The 14,124-nt window shown below is 37.4% G+C and overlaps 2 protein-coding genes across 3 annotated transcripts in view; one reads left to right on the forward strand and one right to left on the reverse strand.

Moving 5' to 3' along the window:
- LOC108687514 (F-box only protein 42-like) overlaps nt 1-723 on the reverse strand; it is a 2,525-nt gene extending 1,802 nt beyond the window's left edge. For both annotated transcript variants that reach the window (XM_018193300.1, XM_018193299.1), the window contains exons 1-2: nt 490-723; nt 25-368 (exon numbers count right to left, since the gene is read on the reverse strand). In XM_018193300.1, coding sequence (XP_018048789.1) covers nt 25-368; nt 490-613 — 468 coding nt within the window. In that variant the 5' untranslated portion in view covers nt 614-723. The remainder of the gene's footprint in view (nt 1-24; nt 369-489) is intronic.
- Nucleotides 724-2,751: 2,028 nt separating this feature from the next.
- LOC108687513 (eIF-2-alpha kinase activator GCN1) lies at nt 2,752-13,915 on the forward strand. The gene is made up of 13 exons (XM_018193297.1): nt 2,752-2,766; nt 2,851-2,953; nt 4,108-4,303; nt 4,378-4,717; nt 4,801-8,611; nt 9,257-10,742; nt 10,824-11,460; nt 11,633-11,977; nt 12,133-12,326; nt 12,403-12,614; nt 12,700-12,953; nt 13,107-13,328; nt 13,452-13,915. The coding sequence occupies exons 1-13, from the start codon at nt 2,752-2,754 to the stop codon at nt 13,578-13,580; spliced, it is 7,944 nt and encodes a 2,647-aa protein (XP_018048786.1). The 3' UTR covers nt 13,581-13,915.
- Nucleotides 13,916-14,124: the final 209 nt, after the last annotated feature.

The raw sequence follows: 14,124 nt of genomic DNA on the forward strand, positions 1-14,124 counted from the left end.
TCATTTTCTTATTTGAATAGTTACCTGATGTAAAGGATATGGCGACGGATGAGACCAACCTCCAAATAAAATTAAGCTGTTCCTATAATACAGCATAGTGGCACAAGCTTTAGGCGATGGATAGTTGCCCATAGTGATTGGTCTAACCCATGTTCTTGTGCCTAAATCTAACTGCCATAAATCATTGAATGTTGTCATTGTAGCTGTACAGCCACCAAAAACATACATAGAGTTATCATATATACAAGCAGAATGTGAGTGTCTTTTTCCAATAGTAGATATCCAATGCATAGATGGTAATGAATTCCATAGCAAAGATCCAAAAGCGACAGACTTTTGAAAATGCGCTTCATTATGCTCTATTACATCTAGTTAACAAAAAATATATATTAATATGTGGAATTGATTGATGGGATTGATAGTTCATTTATAGTATATTCATATGTTTAACATGATAAGTATATAAAGAATAATGTAAAAGAAACATACTTTTAGTAGCGCGGTACCATCTTTTACAAACGAGTCTGCACTCTTGGAGATCTTTGTAAGGTGGTATCAAACTTAGGATATACTCCAACAATTCGTCAGGTAGATCATTGATTTTGCATTGCATTTTGCATGGAATAACAATCACAAGCGTACCACGAAAATCGACTGTACTTTATGTAAAAATTTTGGACTTGAAATATCCTCATTTCCACATGGAGATGAAAAAGTTCATTCTTGAAAATACATTTTTTACGAAGGCATTGTTGCACGAATCTTTTTACTTGACGAGTATGTATGCATTTTTTTTACCGACAATCCTGATAATTTTATAAAACGTACAATTGTAATTCAGAATAGTTTATAAGATAAAGAATATGTAATCCAAATTGAAAAAAAAAAACAGGAATATTCTCAAAAATAGCTTTTTGTTGTATTTTATTGCACTGTTTTTTCGTCAACTATCTGTCATGCCACAGATTGACCACGTTCAGTAGTGTTTATCTCAGTTATTTTACAACTGTTGAAAATTCTCTTTGCGATAGGATTATTTTCCTAATTTCCTCTAGACTTCAGATTTAAAGCGGAATTTATAATGCGATCGCAAACCCGTTCTAAAATAATAAAAGCCAATCGGAAATTATAACACCAATTATTAATGCCTCTGATTGGCTGTCACGATCATTCTTTCTATGGGAGCTTCATGACTTTGGATGACACACATCACGATGTCGGACATAGTAATTTCTAACAATGGGCGCGTTCCGCGCGTTCAAGTTGACAAAGCGGCTAGCCTGCTTGCCGAGAAATGAGAAATTGGTTATTTATAGATCTAACCAATCATATTCAATCGGTAAGTATGCTTAGCCACTTGCTCTTGAACTTCAATGGGTGCTTTAGATGCATCCAGAAGCATGACCGCTCACTCAGCGCTTAGTCAGCTCTTGTACCTACTTGGTTTATATTTTTAGCTCTAATGGAATATGCCAATCACATGCAAGAGCTCACTGAGCGCTCTGCGCTTCTAGATGCACCCAATGGTTGCGTTCGGCGGACTCAATAGTTGATCGCTCGCTGTTATTGATGTATTTTTCTAGATCTAAAATTTTGATAAAATTTTAATTAGATGATCTAAAAGAATTCACTAATAACAGCGAGCGGCTCACTCAAGTTGCGATCGGATTCAGCAGAAAAAGCAGTTTTATTGTTGTAAAATTCTTGAATATGATTGGTTTATACATTTAGATTTAATAAGAAACTAAGAGTAAGACCAATCATATTACAGAATTTTACAACAGTTGCAAAGCTGTTTTTTTCTACTGATCGCAGCTATTGGCTGCACTTCAAAATTCACTGCCAGCGCTGAAAATAGGTAGAGTATGCGAAGGCGCATACAAAGCCGGTTTTGCAAATTGATTCTTGAAAATTTTTAAAAATATATACATATAATAAAATTATACCTTCACTGCATTGTAGTACACATCGGAGATATCAGAATAAATTTTTATTTTGCCTTTTTCCCTAAAAAATCGCTCTGTACGAGCTTTCAGGAGCCTTTTCTGATTATAAATATTGCAATTAAAATGCGATTCATCCAGTATTTTAGCAATAATTTTAGCATAAAGAAATTCGTCTTCAACTAGAGGGCTCCATAGTTTCTTTTGTCACTTTTTTGTCGACCCTTAAAATGAATTTTAAAAGGAATGAAATAAAATTTTATTTATTAGAGAAATAAATTAATTTTATAATATTATTTGTTAATAAAATATTTATTAATAAAAATTTGTTAATAAAATTCTAAAGTCAGTAATTTGTTAAGTCCGTAATTTGCAATAATTTTACGGTTATAATTTTACATCTTTATTTATTACATCTTTATTTATTGATAGAACATCTTTCTTATTCATAGATCTGTTTTTTGTTCCTACATTGCACTAAAACGTTCTTTCTCGCTTTCAACAAATAATAAATATATACCTATCTCATTTGAAGTTCCAAAAGTGTACACTTGTTCAATCACGCTAAGCAGATCTTATTATTATTAAAGAAAGTAAAAGAAAGTATATACTCTCTGTCATTTAGAAATATATAACTCTGTTATTTGTAAACATATGAATATATGTATAAAACACTTTTGAAATGTGACAGAAGGGACAAAAGATAACCGTTCTCTCTTCCGAGAATCCGAAGTCTATAATCACGTTCGCGCAAACTACGTGCCCGTGAAGAGCGGCGCTTTATGATCAGTCCGGCTTTTGAAGAAATATGGCGGATGTCGAGGTGAGCGAGTCACGTGGAATACGACAAAATTCTTGTATTACTTCAACGTCGCTGTGTTATTATAATCGATATGTTTTGTTGTAGCTAACAAAAGCTTTGAAGGATCTGCCAAATCGAGTTCAGACCGCCAGTAAGAAGGAGCGGCGTGAGATTCTGCAAAATGTCGCCAGCGTATTGTCAAATCCCGGTAAGGAGATCGCGGGAGACACGTATTATTTTTTGATGAGAGATAAAATGACACTTACGTATAATGATGTTATAAAAATATGGGGATAGATTCGTTTTTCGACGATGTTGTTGATTCGTCGCTCTATGATTCATGCATGATTTTGACAAAACTGTCACTCATTTCTTTGGAACGGTCTGGAGTAGTTTATTTACAATATGTCTTTTTAATTATTTTATCAAATATTTTTCTTTTTTTATCTTAGTTCCCAACTGTTTAAAATCTAGCTGAAAGATTATCATTACAAATTATATGTATGATATGTATGAAAAGTTTAAGAATTCCAGTAATTATTTCGTTAAACATTATTAAAGACATCTAACATTTTTATAGAAATTATTATGTAATACATGTAACATATTAAAAAAAAAATATTTTATATATTTTAATCAAATAATTTGCTGCAACTTTTAATGGGATTTAAAATATTTCCATTAAGTATTGTCAAAGATATCGCGATATCTTTGACAACTATTTCTGTGAAAATTATGTAATAAATATTTTAAAAATATATTTAATATATTTGAATCAAGTAATAAGTTTGTTGCAATTATATTGTGTTCTATAATTAAGCTTAACTATAACAGCATATAAAAATTTATTTTCTTAAAATAGTATATAGAATATTTTAGAAATGAATATTTTATAACATTGAATTATAATTTTTTATAAATAATTTTTCCACTTTAGAAATTAATTTCATATATATATGTTAAATCTTAATAACATGCTTTCTAATAGTTTCTAATAGTCTTTTAATAGCATGCTCAATTAACTGTGAAATAAATAAAAATCTCTTGTTTATCTTTTAGTGAGGAATTCAGATTTATTTAAATTGTTGGACTAATTACAGCTTAAAAATATTAAATATATGAATACAAATTCTTCTTTTCTGATATTCCTGAAATAGGTTTGTCATTTTCTTACAAGAAAGTAACAAATAAAATATTCTGGGTATATAATTCGATTGATTCGAGGGAAAAGATATTACGATATGCAACATCTTTACCTAAAAAAATTTTTGTTGACGTCACCAAATTATATCTATTACATACTAGACTACATTGGAAATTATAAATTATTTATATATGAGAACTATGAATTATTTCTTACAGGCATTAATGACAAAATTGTTAATGGAATCTGTAAGGTGGTATCACTTACTCTACATAGATATAAAGATAGTGCTTCTCAGTCCTACGTGAAAAACCTAATTGTAGAATTAATTAAAAAACAACCAGATGCTACTATCAAACATATGACAACTGTAATTTCGGAGCAAGCTACCTGGCATAAGAATGTGGTTGCAACGTAAGTCGTATTCAAGAATAAATTTTCTATCAGTTATTTACTTACATAATATTTTTCTAAAATGATTCTTTTAGCTTGAACACTGCTCTAACTGCATATATCGCATTAAAATGGTCAACTTTACTTATTTTTCATGGATATCATGAACATTTAATTCAAATGGATGAATCTTTAGCAAAGCTCATTGAGGCACAAGCAAATTTATCTGCTGCAGCTTTAGCGTCTGCAGATAAAAAACTTGCTAACAAGGTATATATGTTACTTGCACACGAATGGGAAGCCATTAAAGATATAGAACCTTATGTTGAACATTTAATAAAATTGGAGCTTGGTAATGGTGTAATTATTTTAGCCAGTTTACTTACAAAATATTTAGTTGCTACAAAAAAGAATGATTTGGTGGAGCATTTGAAGGTAAGCGAAACAAGAATATACACACACATACACATAATTTTTTAATAAATTTTATATATTGTGTTTTTTTTTTTAAATTTCAGTCAAATATGATAGATGTTTTTATAAAAGTGACGATTAGTTGTAAGAAGAAACCAGATTTGTATGTAGTCGATGCAGCTGTGCCACTTCTTCGGAGATTGACTCACGAGGAATTCAAAACTCAATTACTTCCCGCTTTACAAAAAGCTATGTTGCGAAATCCAGAAATCATAATCGAATCAGTTGGGCACATTTTAAATGGATTGAGTCTTGACTTGAGTCAATATAGTCAAGAAATAAGTAAAGGATTATTTGCCAATCTACATTCTAAGGAGGATTTGGTCCGAGATGAAGCAGTTGAAGCGTGCCGCAAACTTGCTATACAGTGTTCCGATACGACGGCTGTGGAAATATTGTTATCGTCCATATTTGCAGTATTTCATGGATCGGAGGGTAAACTCACGGTTGCGACACATAAGATATCTGTTCTGCAAGGTGCTGGCAATCTCAGTTACAATGTGGCTTCGGGTAGCAGCGTACAGAAATTAGCCGAAACGGCTTGTGAGCATTTTGTTAAGGTACTCGAGACCGAAGTTCATGAGAAGACACTGATACACGCTCTTGAAATGATGGCACTGTGGTCAAAGAAATTCTCGTCTAATGTACCAAAAATTGTTGTAGATGCTTTTAAAAAGGGTATGGCGGCGAAAACGTCCACTGCTGCAGTGCGTACTGCCTATATCAAGTTATTCTTCTCGATTCCCGCCTCTTCGTATTCTGGCGTGATAGCACCGATTCTTGCGCAGGCAATAACAAGAGCTACTCAGCAATGCGCACAACCAGCGGCGGTAACCGAAGGTCTGGTCGCTTCGTATTTGCTACTCAAATTCGTATTAGCTGACCAAGTGGAGAATGACAAACAGAGCGTGTTGTGGAATGCGATAGACGAGCAAATATTCTTTTCCGAAAAATTTCTGTCGACATGCAGCGACGATATTTTGTACCATCTTATGTTACTCTGTGAACGTCTTATCACTGAATTCTCCGATAAATTGAACGAGAAAGCTCTAACTGGGATTCATCGAGCGATCGTGTCTTGCTCCACTGCCCCAAATTCTGCGACAAGACAACGGTGTTCTCCGTTAGTCAAGAAAATTATGACCGGTTTGAGCACGTATGGGCCAGCGCAGGCGTTGTTAACAGAGTTTAACAAATTTTTGGAAAATGTTAAAATCAAGTCAGAATCGGATAAAGAAAATAAAGAAGATACCTCAATGGGAGAGATTACTGGCAGGTGTCTCGCTGATGGATTGTTTGCCATATGCTCAGGTTCCTTCTTATTCGAAGCACATACCTATCAAATGACCAGAGATGCTCTGCTTCCATCTCATCACCCGGCACTGCTCAAAGCTGTACCAAGTTTATGGTTTAAAATTGCTAAGAATTACAAACTCGTACCAAAGGATTTCTTACGTACCTACAGCAACGAAGTAAGGAAGATGTTAATCCAGAATTATAAACCGGTGCCGAATTACGAAAATGCACTTATAAAAATCGTATCACTTGCACCGGACGCTTTTCTACCCGCTCTAGTGTCGAACGTTACGAGCAAACTTGACGATCCAGAGATCTTACGAGTTACCAAGGACGAATATTTCACGTATCTTACTCCCGAGGGAGAGCTTTACGATAAGAGCGTATTGCCTGTTAATGATGAGAACGATATCCTTAGTTCTATGAATATGAAAAGAGAAAGTAAAGTTTACTCATTCAAAGAACAGCAAGAGGAGCTTCAACTACGGCGCGAGTTGTATGAGAAACGAAAGAGAGAAGGCAAGATAAAGGAACCAAAGTTGACGCCTAAACAAGAAGAAACTATAAAGGCACAAATTGCGAAAGAGAATGGTATTCGCAAGAGATTAACCGAATTGAAAGCTAAGATAGATAACACTGTGTCCCTAGTAGCATGCTCGGTACGCGGCAATCAGCAAGAGTTATCTTTGTACTTAAAGGATCTTCTACCAACTATTTTGAAGAATCTAAGTTCTCCATTGGCAGCACCCGAGATGTCGGAGCTTTATGTATCTCTTCGTCAAACAGTGACAATAGATAATAGTGCGATTCTAGGTGACCTTATTGCTCACGTTACGCTGCGACAGTTGCAACCGCAGTGCGACTTGGACCAATCTTGGGAAGAAGAAAATTTAGATGTGGCAGTTAAAAGAACGTTGAATCTTATACATGCAGTGACGATCAAGAAGAAGGAATTGTTCACAGCGCCTGCATTTTGTTACGTTTTTCCCTTTATAAGGAAGACTTTGACATCATATAAGGATGAGGGGATGATCGTACAAGGACTGCAATTGATTCAAGAACATGCTAGACAGAGAGGCAGCACCGATTTGAAAGATCTCAGGCATCCTAGACTTTTACCACGCAAGCAAATGTTCGATTTGCTTATTGAACTTATGGAGACCACTACGAGCCGAGTGCAGTCTCATGCGGTAGCGACTTTGCTAGATGTCGCACAATCTGGCAGCGGTCAACCGGGTACGGCAATCGCCACTAGCGAGGACATAGACTCGTTGATTGGCGCATTACAGAATTCGTTGTCGACCGTGAGAGACGCGGCTCTTAGAGGACTGACGGTGATACGACAGGCCTTCCCATCTCAAAAGGAGGATCAGGATCAGTTCAATAGACTCACAAGGAGAGTGTGGATCGCTCAATTTGACGTAAACGACGAAAATAAGATCCTCGCTAATGAATTGTGGAACGCGGCTGACTTTACCGCACAAGCGGAGATCCTCTGCGAAGAACTGATCCAGGATATCGCTCATCCAGTCGAACCGGTGCAACAAGCGGCCGCACACGCGCTAGCCCAGAGCTTGGCCAACGTGCCGCATTTAACGCCAACTGTGTTAGATAATCTGTTACAATTGTATCAGGAGAAACTGGCTATGATCCCACCAAAGTTGAACGATTTTGGTCGAGTTATCGAACAGCCGATCGACACGTGGGGTCCTCGGCGTGGAGTAGCGCTCGCTCTCGCTCAAATAGCGCCGCTTCTCACCGCCGACACGGTGCATCGACTTATCCAATTTTTCGTTCTAACTGGGCTCGGTGATCGAAATCAATCCGTACGCACTGAGATGCTTACAGCTGCCGTTGCAGCAGTCGACCTTCACGGCAGTGCGAACATTACGTCGCTGCTACCAGTTTTCGAAAACTTCATGGATAAGGCTCCAAAGATTGGCAGTTTCGACTCGATCAAGCAATCGGTGGTGATCCTCATGGGGTCTCTGGCAAGACATTTGGACAAGAACGACCCGCGAATCAAGCCCATTGTGATGCGCCTCATTGCGGCGCTTTCTACGCCATCGCAGCAAGTGCAGGAAGCCGTAGCCAATTGTCTGCCACATCTGACGGACGCCATTAAAGAAGACGCACCGAAAATTGTAGACAATTTAATGGATCAGTTGCTGAAATCAGACAAGTATGGAGAGCGTAAAGGTGCAGCATATGGATTGGCAGGGCTTATCAAAGGTATGGGAATTCTCGCATTGAAGCAATTGGACATCATGAGCAAACTAACTCACGCTATCCAAGACAAAAAGAACTACAGGCATCGGGAAGGTGCATTATTTGCGTTCGAAATGCTATGTACAATGCTCGGAAGATTATTCGAGCCTTATATCGTTCACGTACTGCCACACTTGCTGTTGTGTTTCGGCGATTCGAGTCAGTACGTGAGAACCGCTACTGATGACACTGCCAGAGTAGTTATGAGCAAACTTTCTGCTCATGGCGTCAAACTCGTTTTGCCAAGTCTACTGGCGGCTCTGGAAGAAGATTCATGGAGAACAAAAACAGGTAATGAAATGCAAATCATTTATTCTGTTAATAATTAAGTAAACTAATAATTAAGTAAACTAAAAACATTTTTGTACTGTGAATTTTAATTTCATGCAACTCGATTTCATTAGTCTTCCTTTTTCTATTTTGATACATGAGACTTTGTCAATAATGCTAGTCTTGGCTTTCAACAAAAAGATATTTTATATGGATTTTGGCTTTCTTCTTTTATTATAATTACCATTTTTAAGGAAGAAGTTGAAACTTCTTTTCCAATTTTTATGGAACTTATATGAAAATATTCCAACTGAGTTTTGCTTTTAAATTTATTATTTAAAAGTTTCTTATTTTTCAAGAGCGAAGTATAGCGATTTATTTATCCCCAATTATCTTGAAATTAAATTTATATTTTGTTTTTTTTTTTCCTATTATAGTTCAATATTTTTTTACGTAATATCATATATATGGATTGATAATTCCAGGAATTGGAACTCATAATCTGTTGCTTGACAATCGAATGATTTGATATTGAGCTATTCAACATCCCAAAATTACTATTATTGCTCGTGTTTAAAATACATTTGTTTTGGAAAACAACATTATTTAATTTAAAAGTAAAGAATAATTATACTGAGATTTAAAATTCATGTATCTCATTTTTAGGATCTGTCGAGTTACTTGGTGCTATGGCGTACTGTGCACCAAAACAGTTAAGCAGCTGCCTGCCGAGTATCGTCCCAAAATTGATAGAAGTACTCAGCGATTCTCACACAAAAGTACAAGAAGCCGGCGCAGAAGCACTCAAGGTCATCGGAAGCGTCATCCGCAATCCGGAGATTCAAGCTATTGTGCCTGTGTTGCTAAAAGCGCTACAGGATCCTTCACATAAAACCGCCACTTGCTTGCAAACATTACTGGATACGCAATTTGTACATTTTATTGATGCTCCATCGCTAGCTTTGATCATGCCTGTTGTGCAACGCGCGTTTCTCGATCGTTCAACAGAAACCAGAAAGATGGCCGCGCAAATTATTGGCAATATGTACTCCTTAACAGATCAGAAAGATCTGACTCCATATCTGCCGACTATTATTCCAGGTCTGAAGACAAGTTTACTTGATCCAGTACCCGAAGTACGTAGTGTATCAGCAAGAGCGCTGGGTGCAATGGTACGAGGAATGGGCGAGTCTAGCTTCGAAGATCTATTACCTTGGTTGATGCAAACACTGACTTCCGAAACTAGTAGTGTCGACAGATCCGGAGCTGCCCAAGGTCTCTCCGAAGTGGTGCGCGGATTAGGAGTCGAGAAACTTCACAAACTTATGCCTGAGATCATTAGTACCGCAGAGAGAACTGATATCGCTCCCCATGTGAAGGATGGATACATTATGATGTTCATATACATGCCAAGTGCATTCACCACAGAATTCACTCCATATATTGGACAGATAATCAATCCTATATTGAAGGCATTGGCCGACGAGAATGAATACGTGCGAGAAACTGCATTAAGGGCAGGACAACGTATCGTTACACTTTATGCTGATTCGGCTATAATGCTATTATTACCGGAACTGGAGAAGGGTCTCTTCGACGATAATTGGCGTATCCGATATTCATCTGTGCAACTATTGGGCGATCTACTTTACAGGATCTCTGGTGTATCAGGCAAGATGTCAACCGAGACCGCGAGCGAAGATGATAACTTCGGTACAGAACAATCACATTATGCTATTATAAATGCTTTGGGTGCGGAGAGGCGAAATCGTGTTTTGGCCGGACTATACATGGGACGATCGGACGTGGCTCTTATGGTCCGTCAAGCAGCTCTCCATGTTTGGAAGGTAGTGGTAACGAATACACCGAGAACGCTGCGAGAAATATTACCAACGTTGTTTACTCTTTTGTTGGGATGTTTGGCGAGCACGAGTTACGACAAAAGACAGGTAGCCGCTCGGACATTGGGCGATCTCGTTCGGAAATTGGGAGAACGAGTATTGCCAGAAATCATACCGATTTTGGAAAAAGGTTTACAGAGTGACCAAGCCGATCAACGTCAAGGAGTATGCATAGGTCTATCGGAAATCATGGCGAGCACCAACAAAGATATGGTCCTTACCTTCGTCATCAGCCTCGTGCCAACGGTGAGGTAAGTATAATCATCTTTAAAATGATAACAACCAAACGTATGATCAGACATTTAGATAAGGAGATCGTAATCCTGTTTTAGAAAAGCACTGTGCGATCCATTGCCGGAGGTTCGACAAGCTGCTGCCAAAACTTTCGACGGTTTGCATTCCACGGTGGGTGTTCGCGCCCTCGATGATATATTGCCGGCAATGTTGACGCAATTGAACTCGCCTGACCATGCAGAGGCAGAGAACACTTTGGACGGTTTACGTCAAGTGATGGCGATCAAGTCGCGCGTTGTATTGCCGTATCTAGTCCCACAATTAGCCTCGCCGCCGGTTAATACGAAAGCACTGTCGATACTGGCCAGTGTGGCAGGTGAAGCATTGACAAGATTCCTCCATAGGATTTTACCAGCATTACTCACTGCTCTTTCTAGTGCGCAAGGAACGACAAACGAACTGCAAGAGTTAGAGTATTGTCAGGCTGTTGTTCTTTCCGTCACCGATGAAGTAGGCGTCAGGACCGTGATGGATCAATTAATGGAAGCCACAAGAGCGGAAGATCTCTCGAAACGGCGAAGCGCCGCGACATTGCTTTGTGCATTCTGTCGTGACACTCGCGCTGATTATAGCCAGTATGTCCCGCAATTGCTTAGAGGTTTAATTCACTTATTCACCGATGAAGACAGGGATGTGTTACAGATGAGTTGGGAGGCACTTACAGCCGTCACGAAGGTAAACATACAGATTGAAATGAAATGATAACTCGAACATTAAAATTAATATAACATATACAAGAATATATTAAAAAATGAAAAATGTTAAAAATAAAAATTATATTATAATAATTCATTCTTAAAATAATATTAATTTTTAATTGCTCTTTCAATTGTTTTACTTCTTACAGACTCTTTCATCTGATCAGCAAATAGCGCACGTACAGGACATTAGACAAGCCGTTCGATTTGCGGTATCTGATTTAAAAGGTCAAGAATTATTACCCGGATTTTGTCTTCCCAAGGGAATCACACCGATTTTACCGATCTTCAGAGAGGCAATACTGAATGGTTTGCCGGAAGCAAAGGAACATGCAGCTCAAGGACTGGGAGAAGTTATAAGATTGTCCAGCGCGGCCGCGTTGCAACCGAGCGTCGTACACATTACCGGTCCGCTTATCCGAATTCTTGGCGACCGTTTTAATTGGAGTGTTAAGGCAGCCGTTCTCGAGACGCTTGCTATATTACTTGGGAAGGTTTGTATGATTAAACATAATTTTTGTCATTACTAAGATTTTACATCTCATATTATGTGGTTTGCAAATGAAACAGAGAATATAATATACATTGTCTTTTAACATTCTAGTAAAGGTTCTTCTGATTCGAAGTTATTGATTTACCTTGCTTATAGGTTGGCGTTATGCTAAAACAATTCTTGCCGCAATTGCAAACTACATTCTTAAGAGCTTTGAACGATAGTAATCGGCAGGTCAGATTGAAAGCAGCTTATGCTCTTAGCAATCTGATTGTCATCCATACACGTGTCGATCCTTTATTCACTGAACTTCACACTGGTATCAAAACAGGAGATGATCCAGCGATAAGGTAATTCCAATTTGTGGATACATCTTTCGAGTATTGAAACGTTTTGCAAGAATTTATAATATTATTCGAAATACAGGGAAACAATGCTACAAGCTCTCAGAGGTGTACTGACCCCGGCTGGCGACAAAATGACTGATCCTATGAAGAAACAGGTATTTGCAACGCTCAGCAGCATGCTTGGTCATTCAGAGGATATAACGAGGAATGCAGTCGCTGGTTGTTTTGGCGCTCTTTTGCGATGGTTATCTCCGGAGCAATTAGCGATTGCATTTAATGATCATCTCTTATGTAAGTTCACGAAGAATATAATGTAATTTAAATTGACAATAATTATTTATAATAATTATTAATATATTGATTGATATTCGATTAGGTAACGATGTTAATGCCGACTGGGTGCTCAGGCATGGACGTTCAGCTGCGCTTTTTGTAACGCTAAAGGAATCACCTGATACAGTATACAATCCTAAAGAGAAGGATCGTGTTTGCACAGTGATACTTTCCTATTTGGCTGCTGACAGAGTACAGATTGTCATGAACGGCGTACGAGCGTGTGGATATCTATTTCAGTATCTTATGAACGAATCGCAATCAATACCACAGCAAATTTTATCGCCTTTTGTGAGGGTAAGTTCGAAAAGAATGTTATATCTATATGTACAGGACTCAATAAATAAATTGCTGGTAATGATATCTAAAAAGACACGTAACATGAAATATTTAACATAATAATCTAAATTATATCTTATAATATTAAATCAATATCACTGTAACTTTTAGTCGATGAATAACAACAGTAACGACGTGAAGCAACTACTCGCCCGAGTTTGCATTCATCTCGCGCGTAACATACCACCTGAAAATATGTCACCTGAACTGCTCAGAGCGCTTTTGCCAATGTTGGTAAACGGTACGAAAGAGAAGAACGGATATGTTAAAGCGAACAGCGAGCTCGCACTTATCGCGGTGCTTCGGTTGAGACAAGGCGAAGAAGAACACCAGGTTAGTTGTTATTTTCTAATCGATACAAAACTTATTTAATTTTTTTTTAAGTGATTGTCTTTCTTATATATAATTATTTTTTCATGTAAAATGTTAATAATAGTTTTGTCCATCTTCTTTCAGCGTTGCATGGCTTTCTTGGATGCTGGCGCAAAAGAGTCTTTATCCGATGTGGTCAGCAAAGTGTTGCGTAAAGTTCTCTCTCAACCGGAGGGCAAAATAGAGGAATTAGATGATACGTTACTCACGTGAGAGATATTGTACTTCCCGGGGCTTATTACGCACTATACCCGTTTCAATAATCGTATTACCCATTATTACCCCTATAAAGAAGAGAATTATCGTTCATGTATCAGCTGCATTATGAACAAACTAGCTCGTTCAACATTGTATCTCGATAAACAATTAAAAAGCGTGAAGCGGAACTGTCGCTCAATGGCGTTCAAGTTACTTAAACTAAGATGTCCTGAATATATCAAACGATTCGAACCAGAATTGTACATACTTTTACGAAAGATGTTTTCTATTTCGATTCATATAACGGTTGCTTGACATCTAACGTTCTCAATGTCGATAATCGCACCAGCGTTTTCCCACTTAAAAAATCATAGGTGACAGTCTGTATCTATTATCGAGATTTCTTTTGAAAAAGAAACAAGATTTATTATTTAAGTTCTTACGTTTTGTTCATAATCGCATTTATGTTAATCACATTATGAAGTTTTTTATAGACTTAACGTACTATGTATACGTTATATAAAAAATTAATTTTTTCATTTATTGTAAGAAAAAAATA

Source organism: Atta colombica, unplaced genomic scaffold (genome assembly GCF_001594045.1).
Source record: "Atta colombica isolate Treedump-2 unplaced genomic scaffold, Acol1.0 scaffold207, whole genome shotgun sequence".
Lineage (NCBI taxonomy): Eukaryota > Metazoa > Arthropoda > Insecta > Hymenoptera > Formicidae > Atta > Atta colombica.

Excerpts from the sequence above, each read along its gene's own strand:
- LOC108687513 (XM_018193297.1), top strand. Across the intron at positions 4,304-4,377 it reads CATAAGAATGTGGTTGCAAC|CTTGAACACTGCTCTAACTG; the intron begins GTAAGTCGTATT and ends TGATTCTTTTAG. Across the intron at positions 11,461-11,632 it reads CACTTACAGCCGTCACGAAG|ACTCTTTCATCTGATCAGCA; the intron begins GTAAACATACAG and ends TACTTCTTACAG.